The 14,806-nt window shown below is 33.9% G+C and overlaps 2 protein-coding genes across 2 annotated transcripts; both read left to right on the top strand.

The window, feature by feature from the left end:
• Positions 1-5,733: 5,733 nt before the first annotated feature.
• Positions 5,734-6,393, top strand: LOC120118805. Its single transcript, XM_039138775.1, has one exon. The coding sequence runs from the start codon at positions 5,734-5,736 to the stop codon at positions 6,391-6,393; it is 660 nt and encodes a 219-aa protein (XP_038994706.1).
• Positions 6,394-10,807: 4,414 nt separating this feature from the next.
• Positions 10,808-13,932, top strand: LOC120118419 (AP-3 complex subunit delta-like). Its single transcript, XM_039138447.1, is given in 3 exon segments — positions 10,808-11,620; positions 11,623-12,849; positions 12,852-13,932. Coding segments are annotated over 3 exon segments (2,796 nt in total). The 5' UTR covers positions 10,808-10,929; the 3' UTR covers positions 13,730-13,932.
• Positions 13,933-14,806: the final 874 nt, after the last annotated feature.

Here is a 14,806-nt window from a genome sequence, read left to right as displayed (position 1 = left end):
ACAATAAACGAACAACACAAACACAAAAAACAAACTTATTCGAACACAACAAATAAATGTAAAAAAAGTAAACAACAACAACTTAAAATTCATTAATATAACCTGCAAATTTAGATTTAATTTGTTCGAATACGACAAAAGCATACATAAATCATAAATAAGCTATATGAACATAATAAAGCCTTAAAGTTAATTTGTTCAACAAAAATATCTTCTTGAAATCCAAACAACTTCAATAATCTTCATAACATATTCAACTTGCCATCTGTTCGAACATAAATGAACAAACATAAACAAACATATAATCGAACGTTCACGAACGTAAATGAACGAACGAGTCTTTTGTTCGTGTTCGTTCATTTAATTAAACGAACACAAAATCTTGTTCACATTCGTTCATTTAATAAATAAACGAATATAAACGAACTTCCCGCCGCACGATTCATGAACGGTTCAATGAACGTTCAGTTCATTTACAGGCCTACCGATCAACAAGAAAATCTCAAGTTTACTGTCCTTCGGTTTGTGAAAATTATTTGACCATATCATATGACTTTAATGGAGTCAATGTGTATTATATATATCATAACATCATTTTCTAAAGCACAAAGCATGCTTGATCACCTCTGCAATATTTATTTTTGGGATTTAGAGAGGAGGAATGTTCAAAATAGAGTACGCCATGAAAAATAATCCAACTTCAATTATTTATGGTAAAAAGGAATTAGATGTAATTGTATTTTTTTTTATAAAATTAATGTGTCTCTCGTATTTCTCTCTCTCTCAATGTGACTCTCCAACTCAAAAAATAAATCCAATATTATCCTTTGACCAACGTTTTTCATCGTTGACTTGATCGTCACAGTGCTGATGTGACAATCCACAGAAATGACATAACAACCTACGGTGATTGATAATGTGACGAATAACATGACATATTGGTTAAACATAATATATGAACTGCCACGTCAGTAGGTAACAGTAAACAACGACAAACGTTGGTTAAAAGACCATACTAGATTTTTTTTTATTAGTTAAAAAGTCACATTAAAATAAATAATAATATGATGACCATATTAGTTTTTCTTAAAAAAATATATATATAAAGACCTCTTTTGTTTTTTTGTCATGATTTATTTAATCCAACAATGGTGTAGGATAGAAGGTGGATAGCATGTCCTCAAAACATTGTTCAAAAATAAACATCTCATCAATTTATTTTTTCTAACAATACCCAAATATATCTTACATTAATTATTGCAACGAAGAGGGACCCTTTTAAATAATTTAGTACAAGTTTTGGTTGAATTATGTAAATTTAGACTTCTACTTAATTAATCTGAATCGATCCGAATCGTACACCTAATTTTAGTGAGTGAATCTTTTAGTAAGGATTTTTTGCTTACACAATGACTCGAACCTGAAATATTACTTAAATAATATTAAACTGTTTACCACTTAAATCAAAACACGTTGTTAACCAATATTGTTTAATATTATTAGTAATTAAGTATTAATTTGAAGTCCATTCGAACTTATATACCAATTGTGCCTTTGAAAATCTCTGTGCATTCAAAATTGTAGATTGAGTCAGTAGGTGGGTGGTTTATTTCAACTGTTGCAATGATTGATTGATTTAAACTATAAAAAATATTGTAGTCACTAAAAATAAAAATAAAAATTACAAACAAGTTGTCAGGCTTATGTGTCATTTTCAGTTTTAATAACTTATAATTAATTTTTATTAATGGCATATGTCATCATATAATTAGAACAAGTTTCATTATATAATTATTATCAATGGATTGATTCAAATAATAAGTAATTTAATATCATTTAAACAAGTCTTGAATTCGAATTTTCATGTATGTAGAAATTTCAACCGGGAGGTTTATTAACCGAAATTAGATGTGTGATACAGGTCCAGTCTAAATTAGCTATGGCGAAATTCTAAAATCGGGAGCGCGACAAAATAAATTAAGGGTAAGATCTAAAATTTTAAACCCGAATTCCCCCAAAACACATCTAATACGTTTAGCCACAATTCCTAATTCTTATACTCATTAAACGTTGGTAATTTAATCTGTTAGACAAAACCAAGACTTAGATTCAAATAATTACATTAATTGTACACAAACTTTAGGTTAAGTAGGGAAATAGAAAGTAAAAAAGATAACTAAATAAAAGAGTCAATTGCATATGAGTTGTTTAAATTATCGTCTTCGTTCTAAATTTTAAAATATCATATATGAGTCTTCAAATGATGGCCTAATTCTAAATCTAATACTTTTTGTGTAGAGTCCCATATTCAAATGATGGCCTAGTTCTAAACGTTTAGCCGCGCGGACGTGTCGAAGACACGTATTACCACGACCACGACCACGACCACGACCACGACCCGACCCGAGACGAGACGAGACGAGACGAGACGGCGGCGGCGCGCGAGAGTCCCCCTTGTTCTCTATCACTCAACAAGGAAGTGGGAAAGCCAAGCCTTAAATATCATTCCCAATAGTGTTTCCAATACTATGTGGGATTTGAGCATTACCAACACTTGTTCCCAATACTATGTGGGATTTGAGCATTACCAACACTTGTTCCCAATACTATGTGGGATTGAGCCTTAAATAGTGATATTGTTTTTGAATGTTTTGCTTAAAATTGCAATAATCGCGATTGATTGTAGATTGACTTTTAATTATGACATATTTAATCGTATAATACTAATGTAATTGGTTGTTAATTCAGTTGTTTTAAGGTGCATGATTGTTAATTGTTTCCTGAATAATCACATTGTATTGGAAACAAGTGTTGGTAATGCTCAATCCCACATTGTATTGGAAACACTATTGGGAATGGTATTTAAGGCTTGGCTTTCCCACTTCCTTGTTGAGTGATAGAGAACAAGGGGGACTCTCGCGCACCGCCGCCGCCGTCCGTCTCGTCTCGTCTCGTGGTCGTGGTCGTGGTCGTGGTCGTGGTCATACGTGTCTTCGACACGTCCGCGCGTATACTATCTTTTTAGAGAAAATTCTTAAGAAACAAAATCTTTTTTTTCAACGAATTTGGAAAATCGCAACGACAACTGTAGACTATCGCAACGCGATTTTCAACTATCGCAACGCGAAATGGAAAATCGCAACGCGATTTTCAACTATCGCAACGCGAAATGGAAAATCACAACGCGATTTTCAACTATCGCAACGCGAAATGGAAAATCACAACGCGATTTTCAACTATCGCAACGCGAAATGCAACGCGAATTTGCGATGATGGAGATCGCGTTGCGATTTCAACTATCGCAACGCGAAATGGAAAATCGCAACACGATCTCCAACTATCGCAACGCGAAATGGAAAAACGCAACGCGAAATGCAATGTGAATTTGCGATAGTGGAGATCGCAATACGAATTAGATATCGCATTGCGATTTTGTTGGTCATTTTCGCAAATCCAAAAAAAGTTGGTCAAAATCGTATATTATCTAAGATTTTTGGTCACTGAGGTTATTTTCTCTTCAAAATTTATACATGAAAAAAATGGCAAAAAGGTATTTGTGGTCTATGTAATTAAAAAAAATCGACCCTTATATTATTTATCTCTTAACGTGACCTTTTTAACTCATAAAATAAGCCTAATATAACTCTTTGACCAGAATTTTTCGTCGTTGACTGTTACGGTACTGAGATGACGCTCAACAGTAGTTGATAACGTGGCAGGTAATATGATAAATGAGATAAATTGGTAACTCAAACAAGTGAGATAGACTGTCACGTTAGCATCGTAACGGTCAAACGACGAAAAGCATGATTCGGTTCTACTTTAAACTTAATAAAACTCCTAAATGTTGAAAATGGTGGGGAAGGGAGGACGGGCAGAACATAAATGTTGAAAATGTGGTTCTTCCTTTATCTTAGCTTCAAATTTATCCCAACCACAAAAGGTAAAAAATCAATGTCAAAAAGCTTTTCAAATTCATCACCAAAAGGTTGAAAAAAAAACACTCGATTAATGCTTTAAATTCAACGCCCTAAAAGATGAAAAATTATATATGTGGGCTTTCAAAAAGGACTAATTATCAAATAGGTCGAATTCTATCATCAATATTCACATTGATTGTAAGTTGTACATTTCATCTTTATATTATAATAAATTAGCTGACCTTATTCCCATATGTAATGAGATAAGGGAGAGGTAAGATAGTAGGCTGCCCCCAACGCCAGATTTAGAGAAGCTTCCGTGGGAGACCTCCGACAGTCAGAATTATGAATTACCTACCGTGAGACTCGATCCCACGACCATAAAGTTAAGAGAACTAGAATTAAAAATATAATTTATCCGTGACATTAATAGAATTTCTTAACAGATTTTACATGGGTTTAGACAAAAAATTTAAAAATTTGAATAGTACAACTAAATTTAGAACTTTCACATAATATAAAAACAAAACCTATTGTCCTCGATTGCTCACTTTTAAAATTGACTGGATTAAATTGTTATGTTTATTTTGAGAGTTTAATTTGTTCATTATTGAATTTGAAATGGACCTTATAAGTTTTTTTAATCTATTAATTTTATTGATCATTTTATATCATATTATTAAATATCTGTAAATTACTATTATTTATTAAATTAAGTGATAAGAAATTTGACTAATCTTAAATATAATTCAAAATATTATAGAATATAAAAAACCTCGAAAAAAAAGCGTAAAATTAATTTACGTGCGTTTTGTACTTAAATTATCATTTTTGGTATATTTTAATAGTTAAACTTTCAATTTTTACAAAATCATACATAAAGTTCAGTTTTTGTTTAATTTTAGTACATGTCGTAAAAAACTTTAGTTTTTGTTTCATTGTAGTACTATGTTCAAAATTCAACGTTAAGTTTTGAAAAAAAATTAAAAGTTTAGATACTAAAACGGACTAAAACCGATAATTTAAGTACTAAATGTGTTAAATTTTTAATAACGGGTAATAAAATAAAATAAAAACTAAATTTTAAGTATGATTTTTAAAAAATTAAAAATATAAATATTAAAACTGATAATTTTAATAACTCATTTTACAATAATCCAAGTTATTCGTCGTCGTTCATAATATAGAGAAGAAACGGTCATCATAAGAGTGGTTGAGACGGCAATTCCAAATGGTCAATTTTACGTTGAGAAAGGTTTTAACTTTTGTTTTTCCTTGCAAAAGTGAGCAAATTTCTTCTTGCATTACGCTCTCAAAAACTTCACGCTTCCCTTAAATTCTCAACTATTCCCTTCATTTGCGCCGTGTCTTTGATTCCCTTTCAAAGGTTAAATTTTCCTTTTTGTTAAGCAAATCTTGCTTGGATTTTCCCACCGTGTTCCCCCCCCCTCTCTCTATATTTTCCAGGAAAATTTTGCCTTTGTTTCCCAGTTTTTTTTCTTCCCTCCTGTCCTTTACCTCTGTTTGATGTGCAGGAAAATTTGAAAGATTTATATATCTCTGTTTGATCCATTAACTCTCCCAGACAAAACTCCTGGTCTTTTGTCCTTTATGTTCCTCGAAATCCACAAAAAAATAGTCATTTCCCTTTTCTTTGACTTGTATTTTCAGTTCAATGAATCGTTGTCAATGTTCAAAACTTCAAATTTCTCCCCCCGCCTACCGTAGTTGAATTCCTTTTCCCACCTGTTTACGTTATCGGATTCTTCTAAATCTTCAAAACCCTGTTTTTTAAAGCGAAAAACACAACAATATGTGTTCGGAAACAAGTCCTCGGGTGTCGTTTTCGCATGATCTAATCCAAGCAACGACAGAACCGAGTGAATCTCGAAGGGACACAATGCTGTTGAAGCCCTGTCCGGATTTCGAGTTCAGCATTTGCAGCAGCATCAACTTCGAGCAACAATATTCATCGGCAGATGAATTGTTTGCAAACGGAATGATACTTCCAAAAGTGGTCAAAAAATGTGAAGCTCCATCGGTTGCTTCGCTTCCTCCACGGCCTAAATCATCGTCGTCGTCGGTCGAGGTTCGGATCAAGGACATGGAAGAAAAGACGCAGCCCAAGTCGTTTTGGGGTTTCAAGAGAAGTAGCAGCCTCAACTGTGACAAAAAGAAGAGCTTGATTTGCTCTATACCGCTTCTTTCGCGAAGCAATTCGACCGGCTCATTCGCCAATCCGAAACGATCGTCGTCTATAAAAGACGGTAACAAGCATGGTAATTCAATGGCTTATCAGTTTCCTCAGAAGCCTCCTTTGAAGAAAAACAATGGGAATTATGCATACGGCAATGGCGTTCGAATCAGTCCGGTCTTGAACGTTCCGCCGCCTTACATCTCGAAAGGGACGGTGAATCTCTTCGGTTTAGGTTCCTTGTTACGTAATGGGAAAGCTAAGAAGAGCAGGAAATGAAATTTCACCTCCATTTTTCCCATTATTGATATTCACTATGTACATGTTGATGCATAATCTTTTGAGTGTGTGACAAAGCTCAGGAGACAAAAGGAAAACAGGTACCCCTTTGATCTCATGGCTTGTGGGACTCGATCAAATATTGTGTAGACATGTTCTTTCCGACTCTTCATTTTTTCTTAAAGTACTCATGTCCGACATATTGAAGAACTTAGGATAATCTAAACATACTCATGTCGGACGCACACCCGAGTTCGAGTAACACAATTTAGAATTGTAGATAAAGAGGATTTGGGTTTGCTTATCTTTTTATTGAAGGAATTTTCTTCTTTTTTGTGGTGTCACCATTTGTTTTATATAAAAATTGTTTGTACTATAGCTTCTGGAACTGGTATACACTTGTAATCTAATCATGGAGCATTGGTTGTTTGGTGCCCTTGCAGTGGTCTTTTTTTTTGTGAAATTGTTTCTTGCAAGGCAACAAAACTAAGCTCTTCCCTTGTCATTCCATCATTTTCCCTTTAACAAGCATTACTTGCATTCGTGTTTAATATCTACACATTATTAGTGAATCAGGTATCCGAATATGGGGACAGTGAATCATTGGTGAAATTTATTATGTACAGTGAGAACTTTCACTTCCAAAAATTACAAAATAACAAACGAATTCTTCAAGTCTTCATCTTCGTCTTCGTCTTCGAGTGTATAGTGACTGAAAATCGTGTATGGTTTCCATTCTTGTTGTTGGAGTTTATCGGTGCATGAATTCATTGCTTGCAACTATGACACATATCGATATATAACCCTCTAGGCTCTAATGATCGTCGGAAATTGAAATACATGACCCCGAGTAATCTATCTCAAGGCAATGCATTTTGATTCTTGAGTTGGTATCAAATTACAAGTTTATATAGATGGGTGGTTAAATTCGAAAAGTTTAAGAAGTTTTAGGATGAAATTGCAAGTTTTTGAATGCTAAAATATTGATTTGAGAACTTTATTAAGGTGATGGAAATTTTAGAAATTAAAGTGCAATGACCGTAATGGTGAATGATCATTATGAATTTAGTGGAAAATATAAGGTGAATTTTAGAAAAACAAATCATAATTAATGGCTTGATTGTGTATTTGGCACAAGTTGAAGGGTTGATACTGGAAATAAATATTTATGGGATCGAATAAGCATTTTGAGAAGTTTGAAATTTTGATGGGAAACATGATTTAGTTTTATATTGATTTAAGTATCGATTTTATCTCTATCGAATTTTATAATTAAACTTAGATTATGTTAGTTCGATACTAACATATAGTTTGAATATTTTATGTTATTATATAACATTCACAGACCACGATAAATATAGTATCCAAGTAACTCAAAAGGGAAGGAAAAGATGAGTGATTGAGAAGATTATCGTGGATAAGGTTTGATAATGAGGCAAAAGTGAGTGCATTTAATTTGTATTTATGTTATCGAGTAAACATTAACTTGCGATGAGCCATTGTTGGAGTTACTACATTAGGAAGTGACTCCTAATGTTATGTGAATTGTGATTCAAGCCTATATGTTCATTCGGTAAGTAATAGAAGTATGGAATGAGTTAGGAAAGTGCCTAGAATTCAAGATTTCAACAGTAAGTTCAGAAATTACTATAAATTATACTGAAATGATTAGAGAATGATCTTTATAATGTTGAATTTGTATATCAGTATAGTTTTGTTTAAAACAAACGACTAATGATTTCGATTAGTGTACAAAGAGATATGAATTTTTACTTGAGTATGGGTCAGAAAACAGAGCAGCAAAATCTGTTCAAAACAACTCCTGTAAGTCAACTTTGAAAATTCATTATAAATTGTACAAGTGGAACTAGATGAAGTGACATATATGATTAGATTTTTATTTGAGTCTAGGTTTCAGTGGTATGAGCCAAATAATTTTTAAGCATGTATATTAATATAAAATAATATTTCTTTGAAGGTAGTGTAAAATGTCAGAATATAAAATTTTGATAAATTGTGTAGTCGAAGCATTTAAAAACAAAGAATTAATTCTAAAACTTAGTGAGACTTATATTTTGATTTATTAATAAAGTGTCAAAGTGAATGCAATTTATTTATTTATGTAGTTATTTTGATTGAGGATGACTTGTGATAAGTCAACCTCGTATTATTTAAAGCATGTTTTCTATTTTAAATATGAATTATTTTCATAATGTTTATATAAAATCTTATGAGTGTTTAGGGTGTGAACTGTCAAAATTATGATTTTTATGAGAATGATTGGTAAATGATTTTGAGTTGAAATATTGATTATGAAACGAATAAGATATAATTTGAAAACCCATTGTATGTTGCATTGAGAGTCGTACGTACAATTGGCATGTCATGAGGTAGAGTGATTACGATTATGATCTAATACATTTGTGTAAATTATGTGTAGCACCATTGGTGCAAGTGATATGATTGCACTTGGAGTGGATATTATGATTACGATGATAGCACTGAAGTGCTTATTGCGCACACTCATCTGACTCACATACATTGCATTCTCTTACATATACATTGAGATATAGAAGTAAATGTGAAAGTTATGACAAGAATATGAAAGAAAGAAATATGAAATTAAAATGAAAGTTCTGAAATATGTTCGAATGAAAAGAAAATGAGTTGTTTATGACATTTGAGGTTGATTTACATTATTTTTGATAAAAATCTTGTGATGATGATTTTTAGGTTTTCAAGAGGAAAACGACTTGACTAGCTAGATTTGAAAGTTTTAATGTTTTTTTTTATTTAAATTACAGTTTTATGTTGTATACTTTATGGAATTTATGTTTTATATCAATTTAGCTATATTATTACCTCACTAAGTTTTACTTAGTGCATGATGATTTTCATGCGTAGGTTCGAATATAGAAAAGGACGTGAAGTGAGGAGCTTTCTGAACATCTTTTGGAGGTCAAACCTACCTACATAATCAGTAAGACATCCTATCTTTGACTTATCAGTGGCATGTACATTACACCTGATGGTATGTTTTACTGAATTTATTTTAAAAGGGTATGTAATAGTAAACTAAGATTAATTTTTAGTTTTGCCTAATTTTAGTTATGATCGTATTTATGAGTGAATAATATAAACATTATGTTTTAAATGGTTTTTAAATTAAGTAGTGTTTAGGCAGTTTTATATAGTTATGAAGCAACACTAGACTGCTTGAAATCTATTTCATTTTCAATGATCAAATATTATTTTATGATTTTATAGGAAAAGGAAAAGTTTTTAAGTAGAAATAGAAAATGTTTAAAAAGGAAAAACAATTTAAGCATTTATGATCAATGGATGTCTGAAAGATTAATGTAACTTTTATAACTCGTATTTCGAGACGTATACAAGTTATGGGTGTTACACGAAGAATCAACGTTTTATATCCTGTGAACTTTAGGATGAAAATCATGATCCTACATGATTATGACGACCAATCGACGAAAACTATGATAATGTATGAGTAGGAGGATGGTAGGGATTATGTCAGTGGCTGTGGTCGCGATCGGAAAGGCGATAGCGGAGGATTAATGTTATGATTTAGGATTTTGGGGTTGTTTTATAATCTAAGAAAAGTTAGTGTTTATATATATATATATCATAATATTTCTAATATTTAATTTTTTTTTCAAAATCACCATATTGTGACATATGTCACTTAATGAGGAAAATTAACATCGTTGACGTTCCGGTCACCTAAATGGGTAACTTTGTAACGCTAAGCACTTGGATGAGTTAAAAAATAGTTTATGCACCTATTTAAAAAAAAACGATACAGTTTGGATACTTATTTTGGTATTAAACCTACTTTTTCATATATAAATCAAATATCAAAGATATTATAAAAAATTAAAATAAGGGTAAATTACACTCTTATTTGTTGAACTTTACTCTTTTTCCTATTTCACTTATTGTACTTTCAATTTTTTTAATTTGTTCATTGAACTTTAGACATTGAACTTTTTTTTGTCACTCGACCGTTAAATTTCTAATGGCGTTATGACTTTGTTAAATTAAAATTGAAAAAAATTAAAAGTATAATGAGTGAAATAGGAGAGAGAGTAAATTTAGCGAGCAAATGTGTGGCATGTTTTATTATTAAAATAAACCACGTAAGCACTTTATTACCGAGTAAACGATCGAGTGACAAAAAAAGTTTAATGTCTAAAGTTCAATTAGTAATTTAAAAATTAAAAATACGGTGAGTGAAATAAAATATAAAGTAAAGTTTAGTGTGTAAGCATAGAATTTTCTCTTAAAATAATTACAAGTTCATTTTCGATCAAATTTACACGATGAATACATCATTTCATCATCTGTCGTCTCTCCCATTAAAGTAGTAAAAAAAGGAAAAAGAGAGGGGACTTGCCTTTCGTTCTCAAACCCAAAAATTGGCAGAGAATTTCAATTCCAAAAACCTCCCAAATTCCAATGCAACAATCATAGTAATCCATCAAACACCCAAATCCCCTTTTCCCCTCACAATTGGCGATGTCAGGTCCATCGCTCATGGATTCCCTGTTCCAACGCAGTTTAGAGGACCTAATCAAAGGCCTAAGACAACAGCTGATCGGCGAGCAAGCTTTCATCTCCAAATCCCTCGAAGAAATCCGCAAGGAGATCAAATCGACTGACCTCTCCACCAAATCCACAGCTCTCCTCAAGCTCTCCTATCTCTCCAATCTCCACTTCCACGACATGTCCTTCGCCGTTTTCCCCGCCTTGGAAGTACTCTCTTCCCCTCGTTTCTCCCACAAGAAGATTGCTTACCACGCGATCTTGCTTTCCTTCCACGATTCCACTCCCATTCTTCTCCTCATTACCAATCATCTGCGTAAGGATCTTAACAGTACCAATGAGTTCGAAGTAAGTCTTGCTCTTCAATGCTTGTCTAGAATCGCTAACGTTGATCTCGCTAGAGATTTGACCCCGGAAGTTTTCACTTTACTGTCTAGTAATAAGCTTTATGTTCGGAAAAGGGCCGTAGCTGTAGTTTTAAGGGTTTTTGAGAAATACCCGGATTCCGTTAGGGTGTGTTTTAAGCGTTTAGTTGAGAATTTAGAGAATTCTGATCCACAGATTTTGTCGGCGGTTGTTGGGGTGTTTTCTGAACTTGTTTGTAAAGATCCCAAATCGTATCTTCCTTTGGCACCCGAGTTTTATAAGATTCTGGTTGATTCAAAAGCAATTGGGTTTCAATTAAGGTCTTGAAGATTTTTTCTAAGTTGGCTCCTCTTGAACCGAGGCTAGCAAAACGGGTTGTTGAGCCGATTTGTGATCTTATGAGGAATACTGGGGCGACGTCATTATTGTTTGAGTGCATTAGGACTGTGGTTACTAGTTTAAGCGAGTATGAATCTGCTGTGAGGCTTGCGGTTGGAAAGGTTCGTGGGTTTTTGGTGGACGAGGATCCAAATCTTAAGTACCTCGGATTGCAGGCTCTTAGGATTGTAGCTGAAAAGCACTTGTGGGCTGTGGCGGAGAATAAGGAAGTTGTAATTAAGTCATTGAGTGATGCGGATCCTAATATAAAGATTGAATCCTTGCGTCTTGTGATGGCAATGGTATCTGAACATAATGTGTCTGAAATGTCCAGGGTTTTGGTCAATTATGCACTTAAATCTGATCCCGTGTTTTGTAATGAGATTCTTGGTTCTATTCTGTCAACTTGTTCGAGGAATCTTTATGAGATTATTGTTGACTTCGATTGGTATGTATCACTTCTTGGTGAGATGTCTAGAATCCCACATTGCCAGATGGGAGATGAAATTGAAAACCAGTTAATTGATATTGGTTTGAGGGTCAAGGATGTTAGGCCAGAACTTGTTCACGTTGCTCGTGATTTGCTGATTGATCCCGCCTTACTTGGAAATTCTTTCTTGCATGGTGTATTATCTGCTGCAGCTTGGGAATCTGGAGAATATGTTGAGTTTTCCAGGAACCCATTAGAACTCATGGAAGCACTATTACAGCCTCGCACTAATTTGTTGCCACCATCTATAAGGGCAATTTACATTCAGTCTGCCTTTAAAGTGTTAGTGTTTTGCCTGCATACTTGCATTATGCAAGGGGAAAGTATTGCTCCCTCTGCATCCCTGGATTATTTGCCTTCTGGAGTTTCAGCATCTGCTTCCTACGAATTATTTGACGATTTTTCTGTTGAAAATGGTGCAGATGCGACTGTTGTACATGGCCAGACACGTGCTTCTGCTCCTATCACCGAGGAGTCCATTGTAGACCTATTGAATCTGGTTGAGTTAGCTTTTGGCCCTCTATTAGGAAGCCATGATGTGGAAGTACAGGAGAGAGCACGAAATTTGCTTGGTTTTGTTGATTTGACAAAACCGGAAATTCTGAATTCTTCTATTCAAGAAAAAAAGGATTCAGAGGGAAAAGGAGTGGAAACTTCCAAATCATCAAACTGATGCATGATGCCTTTTCCAAGGAGCTTGGACCTGTTTCTTTAAGTGCACAGGGAAAAGTTTGTCTACCAAATGGGCTAGTGCTTAAGGAGAACCTCAGTGACTTGGAAATGATATGTGGTGATATTGAACCATCTTCATCGAACTCATTTTCTTTTGGAAATCCTAATGAGGAGAAGGATGGGTTGTCTTTTTCTAGCCTTCAGATTAAAGAAGACTCTGAACAACCACACGAGTCCACTTCGCTGTTGGCTGAGCATCGTAAGCGCCATGGGTTGTATTATCTTCCTTTGAGAAAGAGTGAAATAATTTCAAATGATTATCCTCCCGCCAATGACCCCACATTACAGGGTGATATCAATGATAATGCTGATCATCTTGTTAAACTCACAGCGGAATCACTTGTTCCCAAGAGAAAACCGAACCACAGCAAGCCTAGGCCTGTGGTGGTGAAATTGGATGAAGTGAATGAGAAACCTGTTGCAATGAAGCAGCCTGAGTCGAGAGATAATTCACTTTCGGGTGCTGTTCGTGAAGTTCTTTTTGGTAGTGAAGATATTCTACCCACTTCGTCTCAAAGCAACCTTTCTAATTCTAGCAAGAGAAAAGGAAAGGAAAAACAACATACAGATCCTCATGTGGAATCAAAAGAAAGTGCAGTTGGAGATGGAAATTCTAGTTCAAGAAGGAGAAGTCAAGGTAAAGAGAGAAGACAGAGAAGTCCAAGGAAGAAAAATGACGAGGAAAGAAAAGATACTGTTCAGAAAGAAAAAAAGAACCGTAGTGGTAGGCATAAATCAATACAAAGAGCCGAGGAGCCTTTGAAAGTTCCTGCACAAACGTCAGTGATTCCTGATTTCCTTCTATAGCATCAAAATTTTTTTATCCGTTTGTCAGAAACTGCTTAAGAGAAATTGGCTGATAAATCATCCCTTGTATTCTGCCTTCTTGTGTGCTCAAGGTTAGTTCTACTGTAAACCTATAGTTTATGTTTTTATCTGGGGTTTGTGGTTTATTGGAATTTGAACACTGGAATTGTATTTGGATGTTACACATTTCGAAATTCAATTTTGAAACATTCTGGCTCTCGAGTCTCGATTTGAAAAGCCTCAAGTGTAGGTATGGTTTTGCTTTGCGCTTTGCTTTTCATTCAGTTTTACTACTACTAGGTCCGATGATATGCTATCTAATATCTTTGTGCATACTTACGCTTAATTGATATATGTGTGTGTGTCTGTATATCATCTTCATGCTATGCATATTCTTCTTATCTGAGATGTGGAAATCATAGCATCATTGTTTCATTATTCATTCGAAAATCCGGGCTTTACCGACTCGGTGCAATGAATAGAGTTCATGTTACATTGTGGTTGATCTAATGCTAATAATCTACATTTTACAATCTCGGCACCTATGCAGATTGGCTTTGCTCTACAATACAAACAATCTATATACGGGTTGTTATCCGAGTAGTTGACTCTTGAATACATGCCTATGATTACACGACATGTATATACGGGCTTTACCTAATGTTTAGTTTTTGAATTCGAGTTTTAACATCGGCATCTTTAAAGGAACCTTGTCATGATTCAAGTCTGTAAAGTCTTACTTTCTACTTATTTACATACCATTAATTTTGGAGTTTTAATTTTCATAAATTGTTTACATTCGTATTTATATTTTTAATTTTATACAGCTTATGATATTTCTTCGGTATAAATGAATTAATTTGAAGTTTCAATTCATGGGTTGTTTCGTTGGCCCAAATGTGACATTCGTTGGCCCGTTGAATATCCTCTTTGTACTCTTCATGTTTCAACAAAGGAATTTTGGTTCATTTGGTGAAATCTTTATGTCCTTTACTCCCCATCCATCAGAAATGGTTTATGCTGGTTTTTGGCTCTGTTTTTGTGTAAGGTCCATTGCAATATAGAAAGTGTAATGAC

The sequence above is a fragment of the Hibiscus syriacus genome, unplaced genomic scaffold (genome assembly GCF_006381635.1).
Source record: "Hibiscus syriacus cultivar Baekdansim isolate YM2019G1 unplaced genomic scaffold, ASM638163v2 tig00110328_pilon, whole genome shotgun sequence".
NCBI lineage: Eukaryota > Viridiplantae > Streptophyta > Magnoliopsida > Malvales > Malvaceae > Hibiscus > Hibiscus syriacus.
The sequence above is the reverse complement of the archived record's forward strand: the minus strand, read 5'-3'. Positions and strand labels throughout refer to the sequence as shown.

What these genes read in the sequence shown, in the direction of transcription:
- LOC120118805 (XM_039138775.1), top strand. Translation starts at nt 5,734, where the DNA reads ATGTGTTCGGAAACAAGTCCTCGGGTGTCGTTTTCGCATGATCTAATC.